The following is a 19,790-nucleotide window of genomic DNA, read 5'->3' on the forward strand; positions in this document are numbered from 1 at the left end:
ATTAAAGGAAACACTCATTTTGTAAACCGTTTGATTCTACTGGCAGCTATTTCAGCATCTGAGAGTCCCAGGGTCATCATTATATCCGGCAATACTTGTACCATAAATGTACATTTATAGAGCACAGTTTAGTAACGTGCCTTAAAAAGCTTGATCTAACATATACCTTGATCTAACAATTCCTCTACTAGGAATTTGTACTAATAATCATAGTCATATAAAGAAACTACAAGATACTTGTTGCAGCATCATCTATAATAGAGGGCATCCAGAAACAACCTAAGTGCCAACAATATGGCAGTGGTTAAGTCAAACAGGGCGTCTACACAAAGTAGTTAGGCAGTATCAAGATTATTGTAGAGGGGACAATAAATGACATTAAAAACATGTTAACAGAGTCACATTACATTAAGTGAAAATGCAGATTGCAGAATAAGTTTTTCTGTGAAAAAAATTCCTACAGATAGAAGAAAAGACAACAGTATACAGGAAATTATGAATAGCAGTTATCTCTGGGTGGTGAAATTACAGAGAACTTTCACTTATTTTCTTCACTTGTCTCGAAGTTTTCTACAAATAACATTGTTGGGTTTTTAATTATAAATCATTTTACAAGAAAAGTTATTTTTAATTATCATAGGAATGTGATGAATAGAGATATGGTTGAAAATGTTATCTTCTATAGAAATCTCTATATTGGTCCAAGTTCTCCAAAATTCTAGTTCACATCTTACAGTTAATATCTACTCAACAACACATTTAAAAGAATTCATTTTCTCTAGCGTACTTCTTTTTTTTAATTTTATTTAACTTTACAATATTGTATTGGTTTTGCCATCTATCAACATGAATCCGCCACAGGTATACATGTGTTCCCCATCCTGAACCCTCCTCCCTCCTCCCTCCCCATACCATCCCTCTGGGTCGTCCCAGTGCACCAGCCCCAAGATCCAGTATCGTGCATTGAACCTGGAGTGGCAACTCGTTTCATACATGATATTATACATATTTCAATGCCATTCTCCCAAATCATCCCACCCTCTCCCTCTTCCACAGAGTCCAAAAGACTGTTCTATACATCAGGGTCTCTTTTGCTGTCTCGTACACAGGGTTATTGTTACCATCTTTCTAAATTCCATATATATGCGTTAGTATACTGTATTGGTGTTTTTCTTTCTGGCTTACTTCACTCTGTATAATAGGCTCCAGTTTCATCCACCTCATTAGAACTGATTCAAATGTCTAGCGTACTTCTGACAAGTAGTTCTGGTCACGTTTTCTCTTCAGTAAGTTCTCCACTAAATCCCCACCTTCTAAGACCTTGTTCTCCCTCAGACACTTCTCTCCCTTAACATAAGGAGCAGCTCAAACCTGTGACGTGGGTCACCTTTGTGAAAGAAAAAGCTTCCAGACAGGCTGAAATGCTGGCTGCCACAGAAAACCAAATTGCCCTTGCCCTATGGTAAAGTCCCCTCCTGAGTCAATTACACAGCTCTAGAATACTAACACATGTCATGTGTTTGATATCACATGGAAATCTACATTAAAATTCACATATTAGGCAGATGGCCTCTAGAAGCTGAAATCAGCAAGGAATTGGATTTCCCCTCAAAGCCTCAGAAGGAATACAGCCCTGCCGTTTTGATTAGACTTCTGACCTCTAGAACTGTTAAGAGAATAATCCTGTGTTTTTCAAGCCACTACAAAGCTACAGAGCAGCTATCTGGAATACTGGTTTGCAAGAATTATCAACACCTGACGTGTAACATCAGCACTCAGTCCACGACAGTGAGTTAGAAAGAGAGCAACCACATGCTGAAGTCTGCCTGGTTAGTCCTGGCTCACATCTGTTTCTCATGGAATTATTAGCAGTAGGGCTCAGAGTGGCTGACCAATTACACAGTCACCTTGATTATAAGCCTCCTCACCTGGAACGCACCCTTGCCTACAAAGGTCAAAGGCAGACAGAAATTTCATTTAGGTCCAAGAATAACTTAATCCTTAGCATCTTGACTCCAGACACAAGAAAATTCAAGGCACATTAAATAAAAAGTTATTTTAGTATTTTGTGAAAATGATGAAAACCAACGTCATCATTAAATATTAGTTGTATTTAATTGTACCATTTACAGACAAATGTTATAAATGACAGATCATTAGTATCTAGTTCATTTCTTTCATTTCTAAATATTGAATTTCAGAGCCAATCATTAAAAGATCCAGCTTTGGCCAGAGCACTCAACAACAATTATCCTTCTAGAACACCATCATCAATACACTTTACAACTAACAAGAAGTATGTGATCCTCCCCCACCATCCTAGAAGTCTTATTAACGATATCATTCAAAAACCTGTTCTTGCCCCTGTAAAGGTAATATACACCCTCTCTCTAGTCATGCCTTGCATGCAGCCATGCTCGTTTGGTAAATGACCAATTTTTCACTTGTACATTCACCAGTGCCTTCCGCTAGCATGACAAATCCTCACTTGAAAACATTTCCCTTGAAAACTGAAAAAGAGAAGTAATTTTGTCTCTTTTTCATTCTGTAGGTGCCCAGAAAGCCTACTTGAGAACTGTATGTTTCTTAAAATTCTAAGAAATACTTAAAATTCTAAGAAATACTCAAAATTCTAAGATACTCATATTATCCTAGCTGAAATTCATATTTTAATTACCAAAATGTTTAAATTCTCATTACAAAAAAGTAGTCTTTATGTATGTTGATGGATGTGCCAAGTAACCACATTGTGGTAATCATTTCACAATATGCAAGAGCATCAAATCATCACATTGTATACCTTACACTTACATAATGTATGTCAATTATACCTAAATAAAGCCCAAAGGGCAGGCAAAAACTGCTGCCTATTTTGGCAAAGCATTATAAATGCTTTTTATCTGATAAAATGAACAAAATAATTATTTTAAGTGTGGTGTTAGTGGTGACCATGATCTTCCTAAAGAAAGGTAAAAACACTTCTAAAATAGCATGAATCTTTCTTTGCCTTGTTGATGGTTCCTACAATGAAATACCAACTAGTCTTGATTAAAAAAAAAAAATCACTGTTTTCTGATAAGGATGTAAATTTCAACCGAAAATTTAATATAATTTACTATTTAAAAATACTGTGTTCCTTTGCTGGTTTGGTTTCCTTTCCTTTCCTCGCTGCCACACACAGAGGGCAAGGAGAGAGGAGGAGACACAGCCACTCCAGACTGGGAAGAGGCAGGTTTATGAAGGCAGGGAACTCACAGACCAGCGTGGTGGCTGGGCCATACCAGGAGAGAGTCTCCCACCCGCTCACCAGAATCATAGAAGTTATTATAGAGTCCTTATCTGAGTTCAGTTTATGTATTTAGGCCAGATGGCCCTGGCAACACCTTACTTTCTCCACGCTGCTTTCAGCAACCTATGGGACTGGTGGGCAGTCGGGGGAGTGGGGAGGAGCCAATGATTGCCCCGTTCAAGGTCAGGGGTCACCTGGTGGTCTCCTCCTCCACAGGACCTCCTCAAAATATTCATCTGAAAACGCAACTTACCTCTGAATTGTGATCTTCTATCTGTACACATCTCAAAGAACTAAACTGACTTCAGATACACAATGCCGCCTAAACTGAACATCACGCACAAATGTTTGAAATATTAATTTTATTAGGAAAGCATTTCATAGTAGTATCAGATCATATAATCAGTCACTTCATTTTAAATACAATTAAAATACAAACTTTTCATTCATTTGACACGTATCTGGGCACCTACCAGTGCCAGGCGTTGGGGACACAGGTCAAGCAGGAGGATCCCTGCTCTCACAGAGCTTACATTCTAACAGGAGGGCAATTTTTTTTTTTTTTAATGCTTATATTTCTTATAAACATGTAAGTCAGAGGAAGAAAATGGTGTTCTACAAGAGCACATAACAGGTGTCTAACCCAGCCCAGGGAAACCACAGAGATAAAAAGATAAGTGTTTAAGTAGAAGGGAGAAGAGTTCAGGTAGAGAGAACCTCATAGACTCTAAGAGGGGAAGGACTTTTTAGGTTCAAGGAATTGGAAGAAGTCTAGAATGGGAGGAGTACCCAATGTGAAAAGAGGAGTCAAGGAGATGAGACTTAAGAAGTGATGATCAAGACCCATGGAGGGCATTAGGGGTTTGGCACTTTTAAGGGGAACAAGTGAAAGATGTAAGTAAGGCAGCAACGTGCCAGATGTGCGCCTTAGAATGGCCATTCTAATTCCAGAGTGAGGCAGAGATAGGTAAGACTGGATGCAGGCAGACTCCTTTTAAGCTCTGCAGTAAATGACAAAAGTAGTGGAGGAATTCAAGAGATCAGGAGGCAAAATCAATTGAACATGAGGATCGAATTCTGAGGTTCCCTGAAGCTGTTTGACACAGAGGTCTGGAGCTCAGGGGAGAGCTGTGTTAAGAACTGTCGGCACAGGAATCATCCCCATTTAGACGGTAACTAAAGCCAAAAGAAGGGCTGGAATGGCCAGACAGCATAAATGAAGCCATGAAAAACACATACATTTAAGAATGAGGAGGAATAATATTCAGCCATAAAAAGAATAAAATCTTGCCATTTGCAACAACATGAGTAGACCCTGAGGTCCACTATGCTAAGTGAAATAAGGCAGAGAAAGAGGAACACCATATCTAACTGATATGTGGAGTCTAAACAACAAAACAAGCTTATACAGAACTGATTAGTATTTGTGAGAAGGGAGAGGGGTGAGGGTGGACAAAATGACTGAAGAGGGTCAAAAGGCAGCATAGGTCCAGCTATAAAATACATAAGTCCTGGGGATGTAATGTACAGCATGGGGACTACAGTTAATAATGCTGTATTGCATATTTGAAATTTGCTAAACAAGTAAATCTTAAAAGTCCTCATCACAAGAAAAAAAAAAAGAAAAAATTTCGTAACTGTTCATGATGATGGATGATGATTAGACTTATTTTGGTGATCATTTTTGTAGTGTACAGAAATATCCCATCATTATGTTGTACACCTGAAATTAATATAATGTTACATTCAATTATATCTCAGTTTAAAAAAAGAAAAAGGAAATGTGCCAGGAGCAGGGAGAAGAGGGAATGGGGAGTTATGATTTAATAACAGAGCTTCAATTTGGGATGATGAAATGTGCTGGAGATGGATGGTGGTGATGATTACCAACAACGAGAGGTGCTTAACATCACAGAAGTGCACACTTGAAAATGGTTAAAATGGTAAACTTTATGTTAGGTGTATTTTGCCAGTTAAAAGAAAAAAAAGAGACACTTTTGTGCTATTTGTTATCTTTTAGAGTAAGAATGTATTCACATACTGCTAATGAAAAATCAGGACAAATGGTGAAGGGAAGGAGGAAGGAGCAGAGGAAGCCAGGCCTGCAAAGGAAACAGAACGAGGACTGGCAAGGAGGCTGGGAGGTTACAGCGTGGAAGCTCAGAACAGCGCTGCTGGAAGGAAGTGTCTGACCGACATGAATGCTCCAGGGAACTGAATCAGGTAAAGCTGGGAAAAGACCCACTGGTTTCGGGAACATAGAGGTCAGTGGTGACCCTGGAGAGGAGGGCTGCTGACAGTAGAAACCAGAGAGGCAAGAATGGGTAGGAAACAGAAGCCAGGGTGCAAACAGCCAGAAGGCCGATGCCGTGGAGAGGAGGAGGACGGTGGCTGCAGGGGAAAGTAATAGACGCTGTTTTTAAAAAAGTACATTAACATATCACCATGCATAATTGGCAAAGCAACCACTTCAGGGGAAATACAATTTTCTGTTTAAAATATCTCAATAATACCTGGAATTTACAGATAACAGAACTTCTCATACTTCTTAGGGCTTAGAAAGGATAACTCTAAATTATTTCCTTCCTTCTAAGCATGGCAGAGTTGAGCCATAGAAAGCTTTTTCTAAGAGAATTTACAAGGAATGACACTTCATCAGATAAATATCTTCACTGATTTTTTTTTTAAAGGTAGAAAAGTACAATGCACTGTGTTAAGAAAACACTTTTACTATTAATAGCGACATGTTGAAAAAGTCTAAAATTTTAAGGCTACAAATATATTAAATTTCAGTACACGTCCAATGGAAGATGCTTTATATTCCAATCACATCCTCAAGATGCCGAAGTTAGTTTTCTGGATGGGCGCGTTGAGGGCGGCACTAAGACTGAGGCCCAGGACCAGCCTGGTGTCCACTGGGTCGATAATCCCATCATCCCACAGCCTGAAAACAGACCACAAAATGAGTGATTATGCATCCTGCACCAAACACCCAGTTATACTCACAATGCCTAAAGGTGCCAAGGAGGTCTTTCTGCAGGTAATATATAGATCCCCTGATGAGCTTCTGTGTATTATAATCTCACAATAGAAACCATGATCAGGAACAGGAGAGAGGAAGGAAAGAAAAGTGACTTGTCTCAGAACCCACAGAATGTCAAGCTGAACTTGAGGCTTTAGGAGCAGCTTACTACAAGGAATCTCAAAATAAACCCTGGTTTTAAAATACTTTATTTCATGAAAAGCTTTCCCATCCCTCCTCTGCCCACACAAACATACAAACCAAAATGTTATATTACTGCTGTTATTATGGAGAGCCATATAAAGCAAGGTAAGAGTCTCCCACCAAAGTCCCCACTGAAAAAGGTATAGTCGCCCAAACTCCTAAGAAACTATGAAAATTATTAAATAGACTTGAGTCCATTTTATTAATAAAATAAATATCTTCATACGTAGTTCTTTATTTTTTGCTACAATAGGAAAAGCAAGTAAACTGATTTTAAACTGATTTCAGAAAAAATTTACAAGTAGATATCCTAGTTTGCTATTCATGGACAACCTCATATTTATACAGAAAAATGAATAAGAAATAATATTTTTTAAAGGTCATTAGTGGGTGTCAGTTTTGCTTTTTGTAAACAAACTGCCTTCAGTATCTAGACATAGCATCAATTATTAAACCATACTTACATTGACAGACCATGAATCAAATCTTTACTCATAAAACATTCATAATAAGTACCCTAAAGCATCAACAGGCAATAAAAAAATTATTTTTGTAACCTGTTCAATTGACTATACACTCCCTCTGAAGCCTGCATGCCTGTGTGCTCAGTCATGTCCAGCTCTTAGCAACCACAGGGACTGTAGCCCCTCACCAGGATCCTCTGTCCATGGAATCCTCCAGGCAAGAATACTGGAGTGGGTTGCCATTTCCCTTTCCAGGGATCTTCCCGAACCAGGGATTGAACCTGCGTCTCCTGCATCGGCGGGTGGATTCTTTACCACTACCCCACCTGGGAAGCCCCTTCTGGGACCTACAGCGGAGTAAATACAGCAAGCACAATGATATCAAGGTTGCTCCAGGTAGGAGGTCCTTAATCAAATGTCTGGATAAGTTTGGATATAAAAACAATTGAGAAGAAGAAAATTGGCATGCTGTACATGTAACCTGTAAAGATTAAGAAAAACACAGGAGGTTACAGTGCAGATGATGACAGAGCTCTCTGAAAAGACACACCTAGCCACATTAAAGCCTAAACAGATGAGGAAATTTATTATTAAACTGAGATTTATCCAACTGAAGGAAGGTACCATAAACTGGCTGGAAAATCCTTTAATCATTGAAACAAAGTTGGTATATCCATGCCACCAATTGTTTTAACAGATCAAACATCTACAAATTAACAGAAAAACCTTAGTCTTTCAATATTAAATCCTAGAGATAAGTCTAGGTGGGCCATATGCTCTCCTGTCTTGAATATAATCCATTAAAAAAAATAATAATGTTAAGTATGAAAATAATAAGGGATTCAGTCTAGTTAGGACTGAAAAACAAATTAACGGCTCACACAAAATATGCTATTTTTCAAAGTTTAATATTCCACTGTCCTTTTAAATTTCAAAGTCTTATGTAAAAACAAATTATAGGTGAGCTTATAATGTATATTTTCTCTTAAATTTTTATATGATTTTCTATCCCTTCTTTGTTCCTACTGGCTACTATGTAAGCCTATTTCAGTGAGAGTAAAAAAGAACATACGATTTCTCAAACCAAAGACTATATAAAATATTCTGTTCTTAATTAAGTGAATCAATGACCTGCCATGACAAAATACACTTGGACATTTGCTTTCAGAAATACATATGAACAAGAAGAGAAACAGGTTCTTCAAAAATCCCAAATGGTATTAATTTAAAATTTGAAACTAAGGATGCTCTGGGAGATAAGTATGTTCAGCCTTTGCAGCCCCCCAACATTAGGAGCAGAGTCTGCCACAAAGTATGCATTCAAGTGACTGACATGGATTCTACTTTTTGATTTTCCTTTCTCCCTTCTCTCTGGTTTCTCCAGTAAATGACACAAATCACAGCATAATCTAATTTTAAAAGACACAAATAGTTATTTTCTTTTTTCCATCTGCCCAAAGGATAAAAGGAAGACATAAAGCTTAAATTATTCTTCAGAATGCAGAACATTAAAGTTGTTGAAAAAGAGGTCTGAAAGCACACACATATCTCCAATGGGGACAGCTGGGATAATTTATTACCTCATTTAAGTGGTGTAAGAAACAAACAGAATAAGAACCACAGTGGTATGTGAGGTAATTGCTTAATGTCAACACGTGGACCCTGGCTGTGAATAATCACCTTCTGAATGCACCAGGCTCACTTGTTAAGAAGTGTCACTAAGTGACCATTTTCATGTTTAAATGGAGTAAAAGCAAAATAATCAGAGAGGGGGATGACTGGGATTCATGTGTCCAAGCAAAAATTATTGCAGAACTAATTCCTGAAAGTGACACAGCCAGGATTATAACTCAACTTCCCAGCCCCAGTGTGGTCCACCTCTCGCCCCAGTGTGGTCCAGGCCGTAGACCGCTCAACTAGGACCGGGCTAAGGGAAGAGGCGGGGAGAGTGGCAGGGTCACACCAATAGGGATGGATCCAAAGTCCAGCCTGGAAGAAGAGCCAGCATTTCAGCAGCAGGCATTCCCATTAGAGAAACAACTGTACAAAATTGTGTCCAAAAATTATTTTTTGCTTCCCACGAGGGCTGGATGATGCCAACTGCTCAGATCTCGTAAAGCTATTGCTCTGACTATCAAGATGTGCCCATCAAAGAGTTAGTTATTCTCTGGCTCCCACCTTGCGCTGGAATAGTAAGGGTTTCCTTCCTCTTCAAACCTCTTAATGATGGGCTCTTTTAAAGCTGCTTCATCAGCACTGGAGAACTGAAAGAAAAGGGACCATGAGTAAGTCCTCCTGCAGGGGAACACGGATCCACTCAAGAGAATCTCAAGGGAAAAGGGGGCAACAGATTTCATGAATGACAATGTTACAACCAACATCTGAACAGTGAGGTGTAGATTACATGTGGTGCTTTAACACATATGATCTCACCTGAGATGTGAGTATCTAATAAATTAGTGCACTGTTACATCTCCTTCATCAGAGCCAACATCCTGAAGTTGTTTAACATAAGGTCAACACCAAGGTTATCATATACTTCAGCTGCTGCTGCTGCTGCTAAGTCACTTCAGTCGTGTCTGACTCTATGCGACCCCATGCGACCCATAGACGGCAGCCCACCAGGCTCCCCCGTCCCTGGGATTCTCAAGGCAAGAACACTGGAGTGGGTTGCCATTTCCTTCTCCAATGCATGAAAGTGAAAAGTGAAAGTGAAGTCGCTCAGTCGTGTCTGACCCTCAGTGACCCTATGGACTGCAGCCTACCAGGCTCTTCTGCCCATAGGATTTTCCAGGCAAGAGTACTGGAGTGGGGTGCCATTGCCTTCTCTGACATACTTTAGCAGGGTAGAGCAACTGGATGTGAATTATACAACATAACAAAAGGACTATATTATATTACATTTAACAGCTTCTGTTTAAGGAGGCAGAGAAGTTGGGGATTTTCATTCAAAATAGCCAAAATTTTAAAGATTTTAAAGTTTAAAGGGATAAGACAATAAACCACATTTTAAATAACCTCTGCAACTTCCCAGATAGCTGAGATTTTTCTCTAATTAACACTTAAGGACTGGCCCATCCATATTGCCAGAAACAAGTGATAATTAATTCGGACTGCAAACTCTCTATGCAAATTAATTTTGAAATCCTGAAAAGTATTTTCAACTTAAAGATTATTTTTTCAAATAAACCCAAGATTTTTTAATGTACTTTCATTGACTAATGTCATTTATAACTCAAGAATTTAAAGGGAAAACCACTAAAATCCTACACTTTCCTTTAAGACATAAAAATAGATGAATTCATATATCTGTATACCAAATTAATCAAATAACTATTTAATAAGGTATCACTGTGCTGGGCTAGCATTTAAGACATGTCTTCAAAACATCAGGTAGAATTTCATAGACCCCACTGCACACACGTGCCCCTCTGCACACACAAAAGTAAGGCTTTCCTTTTGCTTGGATACTAGTCAGCACTAAAGTGAATCTGAAACCTCAATTCCGCAGAATTCCTGTCACTTGGGATGAGAGGCATGGATGAGATGCATTCAGGGAGGCAGGAATCACCTCTGGCTTTATACTATCCTCACGCTACACACTGGGCAGTTGACCAGATGATCAATCTCTAAATGACAGAACTGAGAGCCTGAAAAGGCAGGGCCTCCTCTATGCCATGCCTTACTATGACGAAACAGTGCATCCAAGCAACTTCAGGAACATTCACCAATCATGAAATAGTTGTAAGTTATAATAAGTTACAGTGTAAAATTTCAGATGAATCTTTAACAGACACAAACAAAAGACTCCATCTAAAAGCAGTCATTTGCTGATCTGCCTTTCATTAAGCTTCCAGGGCCCTCCAGCCTTCTTCATTGATACTTTCACAGTGTAATAATGGTATTCAATTCTCATTATATGACAGGGCCTCCACTCAAGGTATCCTTAACAATCTACAAGTAAAACAGGAAACAAAATTCTGCGGCTTTAAATCATAAAACCAAAGACGTAAGTCAGGTTTATTTAAATCTCTTTCACTGCAAATAACTAAGAATCAAACATCTTTATGCCTCAGGCACTCACAGACAAGAGTTTCTGAAGTGTTTTCTTAGAGATTCTTAAAAATGTGTAAATTACTACAGAAGTTACTTCAAATGAAATGGCTTTAAAAAGAGAGATGGAGAATGTGGAGGTCTAAGTTGCTAAAGCAAATTCCAGGCCAGCATCTTCTAGACAAAGCCAAGCCCTGCATGTTGGAACCGTGCCCGTGAACTTGGCGGGGTTCCGGGTGTGCTGCTCCCCGGCTCCAGTGCCTGGCAAACCTCAAACAGCACTTTACCTGCTTCCCTTCCCGCGCTCGTTGGTCCTTTGCTACTGTCGCCAACACGTTAGCTGCCTGCTCTCCTCCCATCACTGAGATGCGAGCATTTGGCCACAAGTAGAGAAATCTTGGGCTATGCAGGGAGAAATGAAAGAATGATCAAATGAATTCACTGTACAACACAGAGATTTTCAGAGGCTCATGTTTACCTTTTAAATTAGTGGTTCTTCATTCTGGTTGCATGCTATAATTATCTGAAGATTAAGAAAAACAAAAACAATGCCCACAACCTACCATAGACTAATCTCCAGCAGTGGGGCTTCAGCATGGTAGAATTTCTAAGTTCTCCAGGTGATTCTAATGTCTGTTTTGATGAATTATATTTTTCCAGTTTATCCAAATTTACGGGGCAAAAATGTATTCAAAAGATCTTCTTATGTATGGTTATATGCTATTTTCCATTCCTAAAATTGGTGATACATCGCCTTCTCCCTTTATTTTTTAGTTTTAACAGGGGACTCTCAAGTTTGTAACCCTTTTAAACATACCAACTTTGGGCTTTCCTGATTATTCTATCTTTATAATGTTTGTGCTTTATTACGTCCTGTCTCTATTTTTCTTGTTTTAATATCCTGCTCTTCTTTGAACTTCTTGGGCTAGCTGCTTGGCTCAGTGATTTTCAGCCTTACCTCTTTTCCAGCATATATATATATATATAAAGTCTACACACCTTCAAAACAAGACTTTAGCTGCATCGCACAAGTTATGATATGATATATAGTGTTTTCATTATCAGCCATCTCAAAATATTTCCTAATTCCCACTTTGGCTTTCTTCCAAGTGGTACCTTTAGCATTAAATTTCATTTCACCCCTCCAGAGGATGCAAATTACGGCCTAATTGAATAGGATTTGTGAATGTCATTCTGTGTTTCAAATAAACTTGAAATAAACTAACCATTCATAATTATACCTGAAGTATGATTCATTCCTTCAGAGAAAGTCGTGACAACCACCTACCTATAGGCTCTGCCACACATCCCGTAGTTTCCAGCCCCGTAAGATCCCCCAATGATGACAGTTATCTTCGGCACATTGGCACAGGCTACGGCAGTCACCATCTTGGCACCATCCTTGGCAATTCCTTCAGCTTCATAGTCTCGACCAACCATAAATCCTATGAGGAAAGAACAGAAAGACAGCCTCAGGGTGATGAGATTAATGTGCAGTCATTTTCACCAAGGTACTGGAAGGACATCTTGTCAAACTACATATATTTTACCAGAGGTCTCTCACCTTAATAAAATATTTATATGTGAAATACGCACCCCGCCCCCAAATTTACTTTTAAGGGTAAAGTAAAATTTTCTCTAATCATTTAAAAAATTGCTTAAATGTTTCATCTGGATACACACAGAGATATTCAGACAAGATAACAATGCCACATATCTTCAAGAAATTAATGTCAAAACTACAGCTTGGTGAGGAAAGAACAGGATGAGGCAAGTTAAGGAAAAGTAGTGGGGCAAGTCCAACTGTGAAACTGTGGGTTTCCAGGCTCACTGACCTGGTTCACAATATAGATTATTCCTTCTGAAGCGCTGCTTTAAAACTTTGAGGAAATAAAATTAATGTTTCAGAGAGATGCTCAGAGTCCTTGTCAGTGACTCAATAGCAAGATAAAAGAATTCTCATTATCATTACAGGATCCTTCTACTTCTCCAAGCTCCCAGCTCTGTTGAAACTGATCTGCAGCCTCACTGGGCCTTCCAGGCCTTGGGGTCCTTTCCCCCTTCACCTTACAGACACCAAGTCAGGCTTCATCTGTCTCCCTCCCCATACGCAGATTCACATGCCTACTTGATAGTTGCTCTTCTTGCTTTGCACATCTCCTGCATTGGGTAATTCAATTCAACCACTTTTTCCGGATCACCTGTACGTGCTGTGGCTACAACAGTACTGATACAATAACCCTTGCCCTACCAGGCACCATCTGCTTCCTCTGGTTACCCACCCCAGCCCTCTGAATTGGGCCCTCAGAACAGCTCAGAAACTCCTTTATCCGTTTTATCTTGACTCCCTGTCACATTTCCACAATAGTTATCTCAAATATCGACTCTTTAAAAGTTCTCACCCCCACCCACCACTCCACTGCCCCTCTAGTCCCTGTGAATGATTTTACCTTGAAAAAGACGACAAGCCATTTCACCTGGCTTTCTCTGACCCTTCTTTCTTTCACCATAAAGAACAACATAATCACGATGCCTTTCTTCCTTTACTCTCATCTCCTGGAAGAAATTACTCAAAGACTGTCCCTTTCTCTTCTCCCTGGGTCTTTTCTATTCCCACAGCTTTATGTCCCATCTCCATGGATGTCTCCATGTTCCCCTCCAGCTAACACAGCTTTTGTGCTCAAGACTGTTCAACTGCCCACCACACATCTCCAGATGGGTGTCCCATAGGCCCCTCAAATACAGTGTTGTAAACCAAACTCCACTCTCTGTCCCCAACACACCTAAAAATAAAATAGAACAAAAATGTAGGAATCTTCCAAGCATACAGTTTAACTTACTGGTGATTAATAAACCATGACTCATTATTAGAAACAAGATCTCTGGACTAGCAAATCTTCAGAAGACTTTTACATGACCTCTTAGAAGGTCTGCCGCACAGGGTCCTCTCCAGCCGCAGCTGGATACAACTTCTCCAAGAGTCATCTAACCAAGGATCTTCAATTCAAGAACAGTACCAGATGAAGCTGTTTTAGTATCAGTACTGAGTAAAACCCTGCTAACTGTCAAAGGCCAAACTCCTTCTCATAAAGGCATGCCTGATCCCAGCAACTAATTAAGGGGCCTCTCCTTCCTTTGAACCTGAGATAACCATGCATGACTTAGAGGTAGAAAAAGTTTTCAGCTCAGCTACATATTAGAGTGCTTCCTATATGTCAAACACCAGGCAACACAGAAAAAGTATAAATAGGAAAGTCAGAGAATTCCAGGAAAAAGAACTCTAGAATCATAAGAGCCCTTAAAGAATCATTTTATCCACCACATTAGGATGATCCATAGATCATGAAATTGGACAGGTGACATCGATCATATTGTTCTTTGGAGTCAAAACTCCAATTCCAGACTTTGGTTCAGGATGTACGTGTCCATTTAAAAAAGATGTTGCTTCAGGGAGAATTACACAATGAAAGATGAGGAAAAGGGAAGACCAGAGCATGTGCTTGAAATCTTTTAAGGGCAACGAAGTAGGGGAAAGAGACCAGGGGGCAGACAACATCGTCTGCCCCTGATGACAGTGGAACTAGCTCAGGATACCGCTGCTTTCTTGGGGTGGGTGCGGATACGCAGGCGTGAAAGGAGGTCACGTGAATGTGGTGCATGAAACTCAAAACCTGCTTGGCTAAAAAATATGTATAAACTCCTCCAAACCTTTAAGATTCATGAAGCAGTAACCTTTGAAGACAATCTAGAGAGAGCAAGTCCAATCAAGTTTTCCGTTCTGATGGAAGCGTTCTATGTTGGCACTGCATGGACATGGACATATTGGACAGTGCGGCTCTGAAATAAATGCAACCAAACTGGTGGAACTATTTTCTTACCAGTAATATTTTGAAGGAAGAGCAGAGGAATATTCCTTTGGCAGCATAACTGGATAAAATGAGCCCCCTATAACCAAATAAGAAACAAATCTTTTCAGAGGAGGTTAACAAATCTGTGATCACCATGCATCCTGCAGACGCCAGCTGGGGTCAAAACAAGAGTACCCTCTGCCTGGCTAGTCTGACCTTGCGGTAACAGTAATGGTGATACCACAGTGAGACCCACTGTCAACGGAGCACTTGATGTGGCCTGCGCTGAACCTGTGCTGCCCAGGCACCTGTCTGATCACTGACACACGGCCATAGCACAACTCCTGTGTCCAAGATGACACCGATCACTAACATGCCAAACAACAAGGAAAATTTAAGGACCAGGGAAGGAAGAATTGCTTGTCAATGAGAATTTCTGAGTCTCACCATAAGGCATTCTCTGGCTTTCCACTTTTAAAAGGATAGAATATAAATCCTTCTGGGATATCTATGTTTTGATGATCATCTGAAATTCTCTCATGCACCAAGATTATAGTAAAATATATCTTTCCTGCCAACGTGTTTCAAATAAATGGGATTTTAGATAAGTGCTAGAAACCCTTTAACCTTAAGCTAAGGAAATTAGTTAATGACACAAAAATATTCCTTTCCCTATTTTTTCTAAAGATTATATGAGTAAAAGAACAATTAAACCATTTGTTTCATATTTTACTCTATTCACAGATGCCCTTAACTTAGCTGAAAATGCCTTGGCAAGTACAAGATGGCAAAGCAATTGCTCAACCTCAAATATGAGGATGAAGAAATCACACAGACTTGTGTGGCTTAACGTCAACAAATGAAATGTCAGACTGGGGCCAAACACAGCTCTTCTCCTGGGCTTATCTGTGACAAGCCAGCAAATAAAATGAGGTGGAGTTTGCTGACCCCCGTCTGACATATCCTCTATTGAAATATGCATATTATACAGTCATTAAAAGTCAGTGTATTAGGAATATTTAGTATTTTAGGAAACACTCACTATTCATATTATTAAATGAAAGCAAGCAAAATCTCTCTATATATGGCAGAACCCATTCTGGTTTTTGTCTTTTGTGTTTTAAAGAGAGGGAATTAAAAAAAAAAAAAAAACTAAGGAATATAATAAAATGCTACCCAAGGTTGTTTCTGGTAAGAGTGTAGCTGACTTTTCTGTTCTTTATTTTTACTTTACTTTCATCTTATAATCACAGTGGGGAAATGACAAGGAATACAGAATCCAGAAACCAACTTTACTGGTAAAACATTCCACCAAAGACAAGCTCTTCCTAACTGAGGTACGAAAGTGCTTAACTGCCTGCTACCTGCCTCAGTAAGAGATGCTTCACCTTATTATTTACCTACCTTATGAAGAGGAAAAACAAAACACTGAGTATGTTTATTTTCTTAAGAAAACATTTTGTCAAATAAGTACATGAATTACATTTACCCAAGTTTAGGTAAATCTGAACAATGATGTATGAAACTGAATACTGAACCCAAAAGGTATTCATTAATTTCCTCTCTTAAAACCAGAGCTTTAGTTCTCACTATCTTCCTGTTCCAAAAAGTGAAAATATAATCAGGTTAAAATGATGACAGGATAGAATAGAGCAGATGATGTCTCAGAACTATAAGAATAGTATTAATATCTTTGAATCCCTCAAGTGCATGAAATACTATTAAGGCAAGTATTTCCATATTCTTAGAATATATACACACAATCCATAGCAGTTATAATTCAAGTATTAGAACTTTCCTAACAATCATTTGTATCTTAATAGTGCTCCAGACAGTTCATCATGTTTATGTAAACCTCCATAAAGCTGTTTCAATCAAACACGCACACACACACATGGCCACACGCTCACACGCACACACTGTTCTGTTTGCTAAGGCATCTGGTTAAATATTTGAAAGCTTTCATGCAATAAATTTTCACTCATTATTTGAAATGTTTAAATTAAAACAGGAAAACCCTGGAACATTTTAACAGTACTTGCCTTTTTTGCCGATTCAGAAAAAAGAACTCCATTGTTTCCAACGATACCTATTGGGTATCCAAATATTCTAGCAAATCCTGAAAAGAAAATTGAAAAAAGAGAAAAAGATGTATGTATTTCAGAGGGCTTTTAATTCATCACAAGCAGACATATTTATACATTGTTTAATTTCAAATCAATGTTTAAAATGTACAGATTTCATCTATGGTACAAAACAGCTCAGGGCATGATTTATTTCTAAAGCACTAAAGTCTGGGATTTATGCTTTCTTGAAAGGGTTGTGTCACATGTAAAGTAAATTATCCACTTGTCTGATCTACTGGTTTGGTTAGATGATCGGGTCAGTGCGTCATCCATTCACTCACATAACATGTATGTAAGAGCATCCACTATGTACCTCACATACAGAGTATTCTGAACTAGAACAAGTCAGAGACATGGATCCCTTAAAAGGTCAGTGTCCAGAGTCATCAGCCAGTTTCAAGTGACAAGCTCGCCTTAAAATGCCTGTGTTAATGATACCCCTTTGAAATAAAGGGGATAAACTCAGCAAAGACAAATCTTTTTAAAAAGCAGAAACAATCAAGCCCAGTGGTAACCGAGCTGAAGGTAAGAAATACGGTTAAACTTAGAAGAGCGTATCACTCCACTTTGCTTTTCTCTGTGCTTGCATCTTTTTTTCCTCCCTTTCACAAGTTTTGTTTTTGTCTCACCACCACTTTCACTACCACTCCAAATGCCCACTACACACACATGCGCACACACACACACACACACACCAGAAGTAAGAGAGAAGAAAAATGGTGAAGAAAACTCTGTAACTTTATGAAGTAGATACTCTGGGTGACTCTAGGATGCTATTTTGTAAACATGAAGGAGGTGACTAGAGACATTTCCAAACCTACTGGATTATAAACAGGTGTCAGGTACTTGGAAGCCAAGTATCAACAAACTGTGCTTGTTAGAGCGAGTCACCAGAAGTATGCTACCAATTCCTGGACCAGGCTCCGTCTCCAAGCTCAAGCTGGACAGGCTGCTGCCAAGACCCCCAGTGCAGGGGGGCCAACAAAAAGCAGGTGCTCAAAAAGTGAATGGATAAGAGAGAATGTCAACCTTAAGATTTATTTTTGTTCTTTTCTCTGTCTTTGTCTTGATTTATTTTTAAAAATTCTTATGGTTATTTAAGAATACTAACAGAGAATAAGATGGTTGGATGGCATCACCGACTCGATGGACATGAGTTTGAGCAAGCTCCAGGAGTTGGTGATGATGGACAGGGAGGCCTGGCGTGCTGCAGTCCATGGGGCTGCAAAGAGCCGGACACAACTGAGTGACTGAAGTGAACTGATGGTTATTTAATGTGATAAAATGAAACACTGATTTGATGGTCACCTATAATTCTTCTGGTCTTTCAGACCTAAAATCTCAGCCAAAACCCTATGCTACACACCCTAAAAGCCATTGCCTCTTACAGAGGCAGTTCAGGGAGAGGCAAACTTGCCCAGAGCTCTAGCAATCCACTCTGAGTCCATGCCTGTCCCACAAAAAGAGCTGGGAATTTGGTCCCTGTCTCAGCTGCTGCTGTTGCTGCTGCTAAGTCGCTTCAGTCGTGTCCAACTCTGTGTGACCCCATAGACAGCAGCCTACCAGGCTTCCCGTCCCTGGGATTCTCCAGACAAGAACACTGGAGTGGGTTGCCATTTCCTTCTCCAATGCATGAAAGTGAAAAGTGAAAGTGAAGTCGCTCAGTCGTGTCCGACTCTTAGCGACCCCATGGACTGCAGCCTACCAGGCTCCTCCGTCCATGGGACTTTCTAGGCAAAAGTACTGGAGTGGGGTGCCATTGCCTTCTCCACCCTGTCTCAGCAGTAAGGTGCTAACCCTGAAGGTGTTCTGCCCTGTTAACTACTTAGACTTTCCATCCATCCTTAGTTCTGTTGAGTAGGGTGCATCTCTCACTACACTAGGCTCACCCACCCATGAAGGGAACATCTTCACCAACTTCCTATGGGTCAAACAAAACAGTGAAATGTCTATGAAACCCCTATGGTTAAGTGCAGGGGCAGGAGGGAAGCTGTAAGAACCGCCAACAGCACCAGCTCCTTGGAGAAATCTGTCCTTGTTCTCCTTGCTCCCACTCAGGGCCCCGACCCTCTCAGGGCCCCCTGATCATCACCCCCCCAACTCCTGCCCCTCTCATTTCCCCTCCCCATCTCTTACTGCCCCACTTCCTCTCAAACCACCCTCCCCTCCAGCCCCCTCCCCTCTCATTCCCCACCTCCTCCTCTCTCCCTCCTCCCTCGCCCACTCACTCCCTCCTCCCCCCACCTCTCAGTCCTCTCTTCTTCCTCTCACTCCCCTCCCCTCCCCTCAACCTTATTTGAATTCCAATACAGACTAAAAGAAATGGAGGACAGTGGATATAACCCTGGTATTTTAGGAGGCAAAGGTACCATAAGTCTTTTAGCAAGTCCAGGGCAACTACATAAAAAGAGATGACAAAGACAGCCCATCCATCTTCAAGAAAGAAGGTGAAACAGTTCTGACTTGTTTTAAATTGCTGCACAATGCGGGTTACATGCTGAACTATTTGGTGACAAATCCTGTCTATATATCAAACAAAAGGCTCTTAATCACTTAAACACCTACATACAAACACATAAATTCCACTCCCAGGATGAACCCTTCTCTTGCTCATAAATCAGACCAGAAGAAAGTGCTGTGACTTATCCTTAAACCTCAATGTATATTTGCAATTTGGATTTTTGCAGCTAGTTGTTTTCTCTACTCTGATATGTTACCTTCAGGTTAACTACTACATTTTGGAGCTTCTACAAGACCAAATAAAATGCCCAAATTTGTTTTGCT

The 19,790-nt window shown here is 39.9% G+C and overlaps 1 protein-coding gene across 1 annotated transcript in view; it reads right to left on the bottom strand.

Moving 5' to 3' along the window:
• Nucleotides 1-3,634: 3,634 nt before the first annotated feature.
• MCCC2 (methylcrotonoyl-CoA carboxylase 2) overlaps nucleotides 3,635-19,790 on the bottom strand; it is a 77,955-nt gene continuing 61,799 nt past the window's right edge. Inside the window, exons 12-17 of the mRNA XM_027519998.1 lie at nucleotides 16,923-16,999; nucleotides 14,911-14,977; nucleotides 12,321-12,477; nucleotides 11,320-11,434; nucleotides 9,158-9,243; nucleotides 3,635-6,233 (exon numbers count right to left, since the gene is read on the bottom strand). Of these exons, the coding sequence (XP_027375799.1) occupies nucleotides 6,116-6,233; nucleotides 9,158-9,243; nucleotides 11,320-11,434; nucleotides 12,321-12,477; nucleotides 14,911-14,977; nucleotides 16,923-16,999 (620 nt within the window). The 3' untranslated portion in view covers nucleotides 3,635-6,115. The remainder of the gene's footprint in view (nucleotides 6,234-9,157; nucleotides 9,244-11,319; nucleotides 11,435-12,320; nucleotides 12,478-14,910; nucleotides 14,978-16,922; nucleotides 17,000-19,790) is intronic.

Source organism: Bos indicus x Bos taurus, chromosome 20, assembly GCF_003369695.1.
Source record: "Bos indicus x Bos taurus breed Angus x Brahman F1 hybrid chromosome 20, Bos_hybrid_MaternalHap_v2.0, whole genome shotgun sequence".
Classification (NCBI taxonomy): Eukaryota; Metazoa; Chordata; class Mammalia; order Artiodactyla; family Bovidae; genus Bos; species Bos indicus x Bos taurus.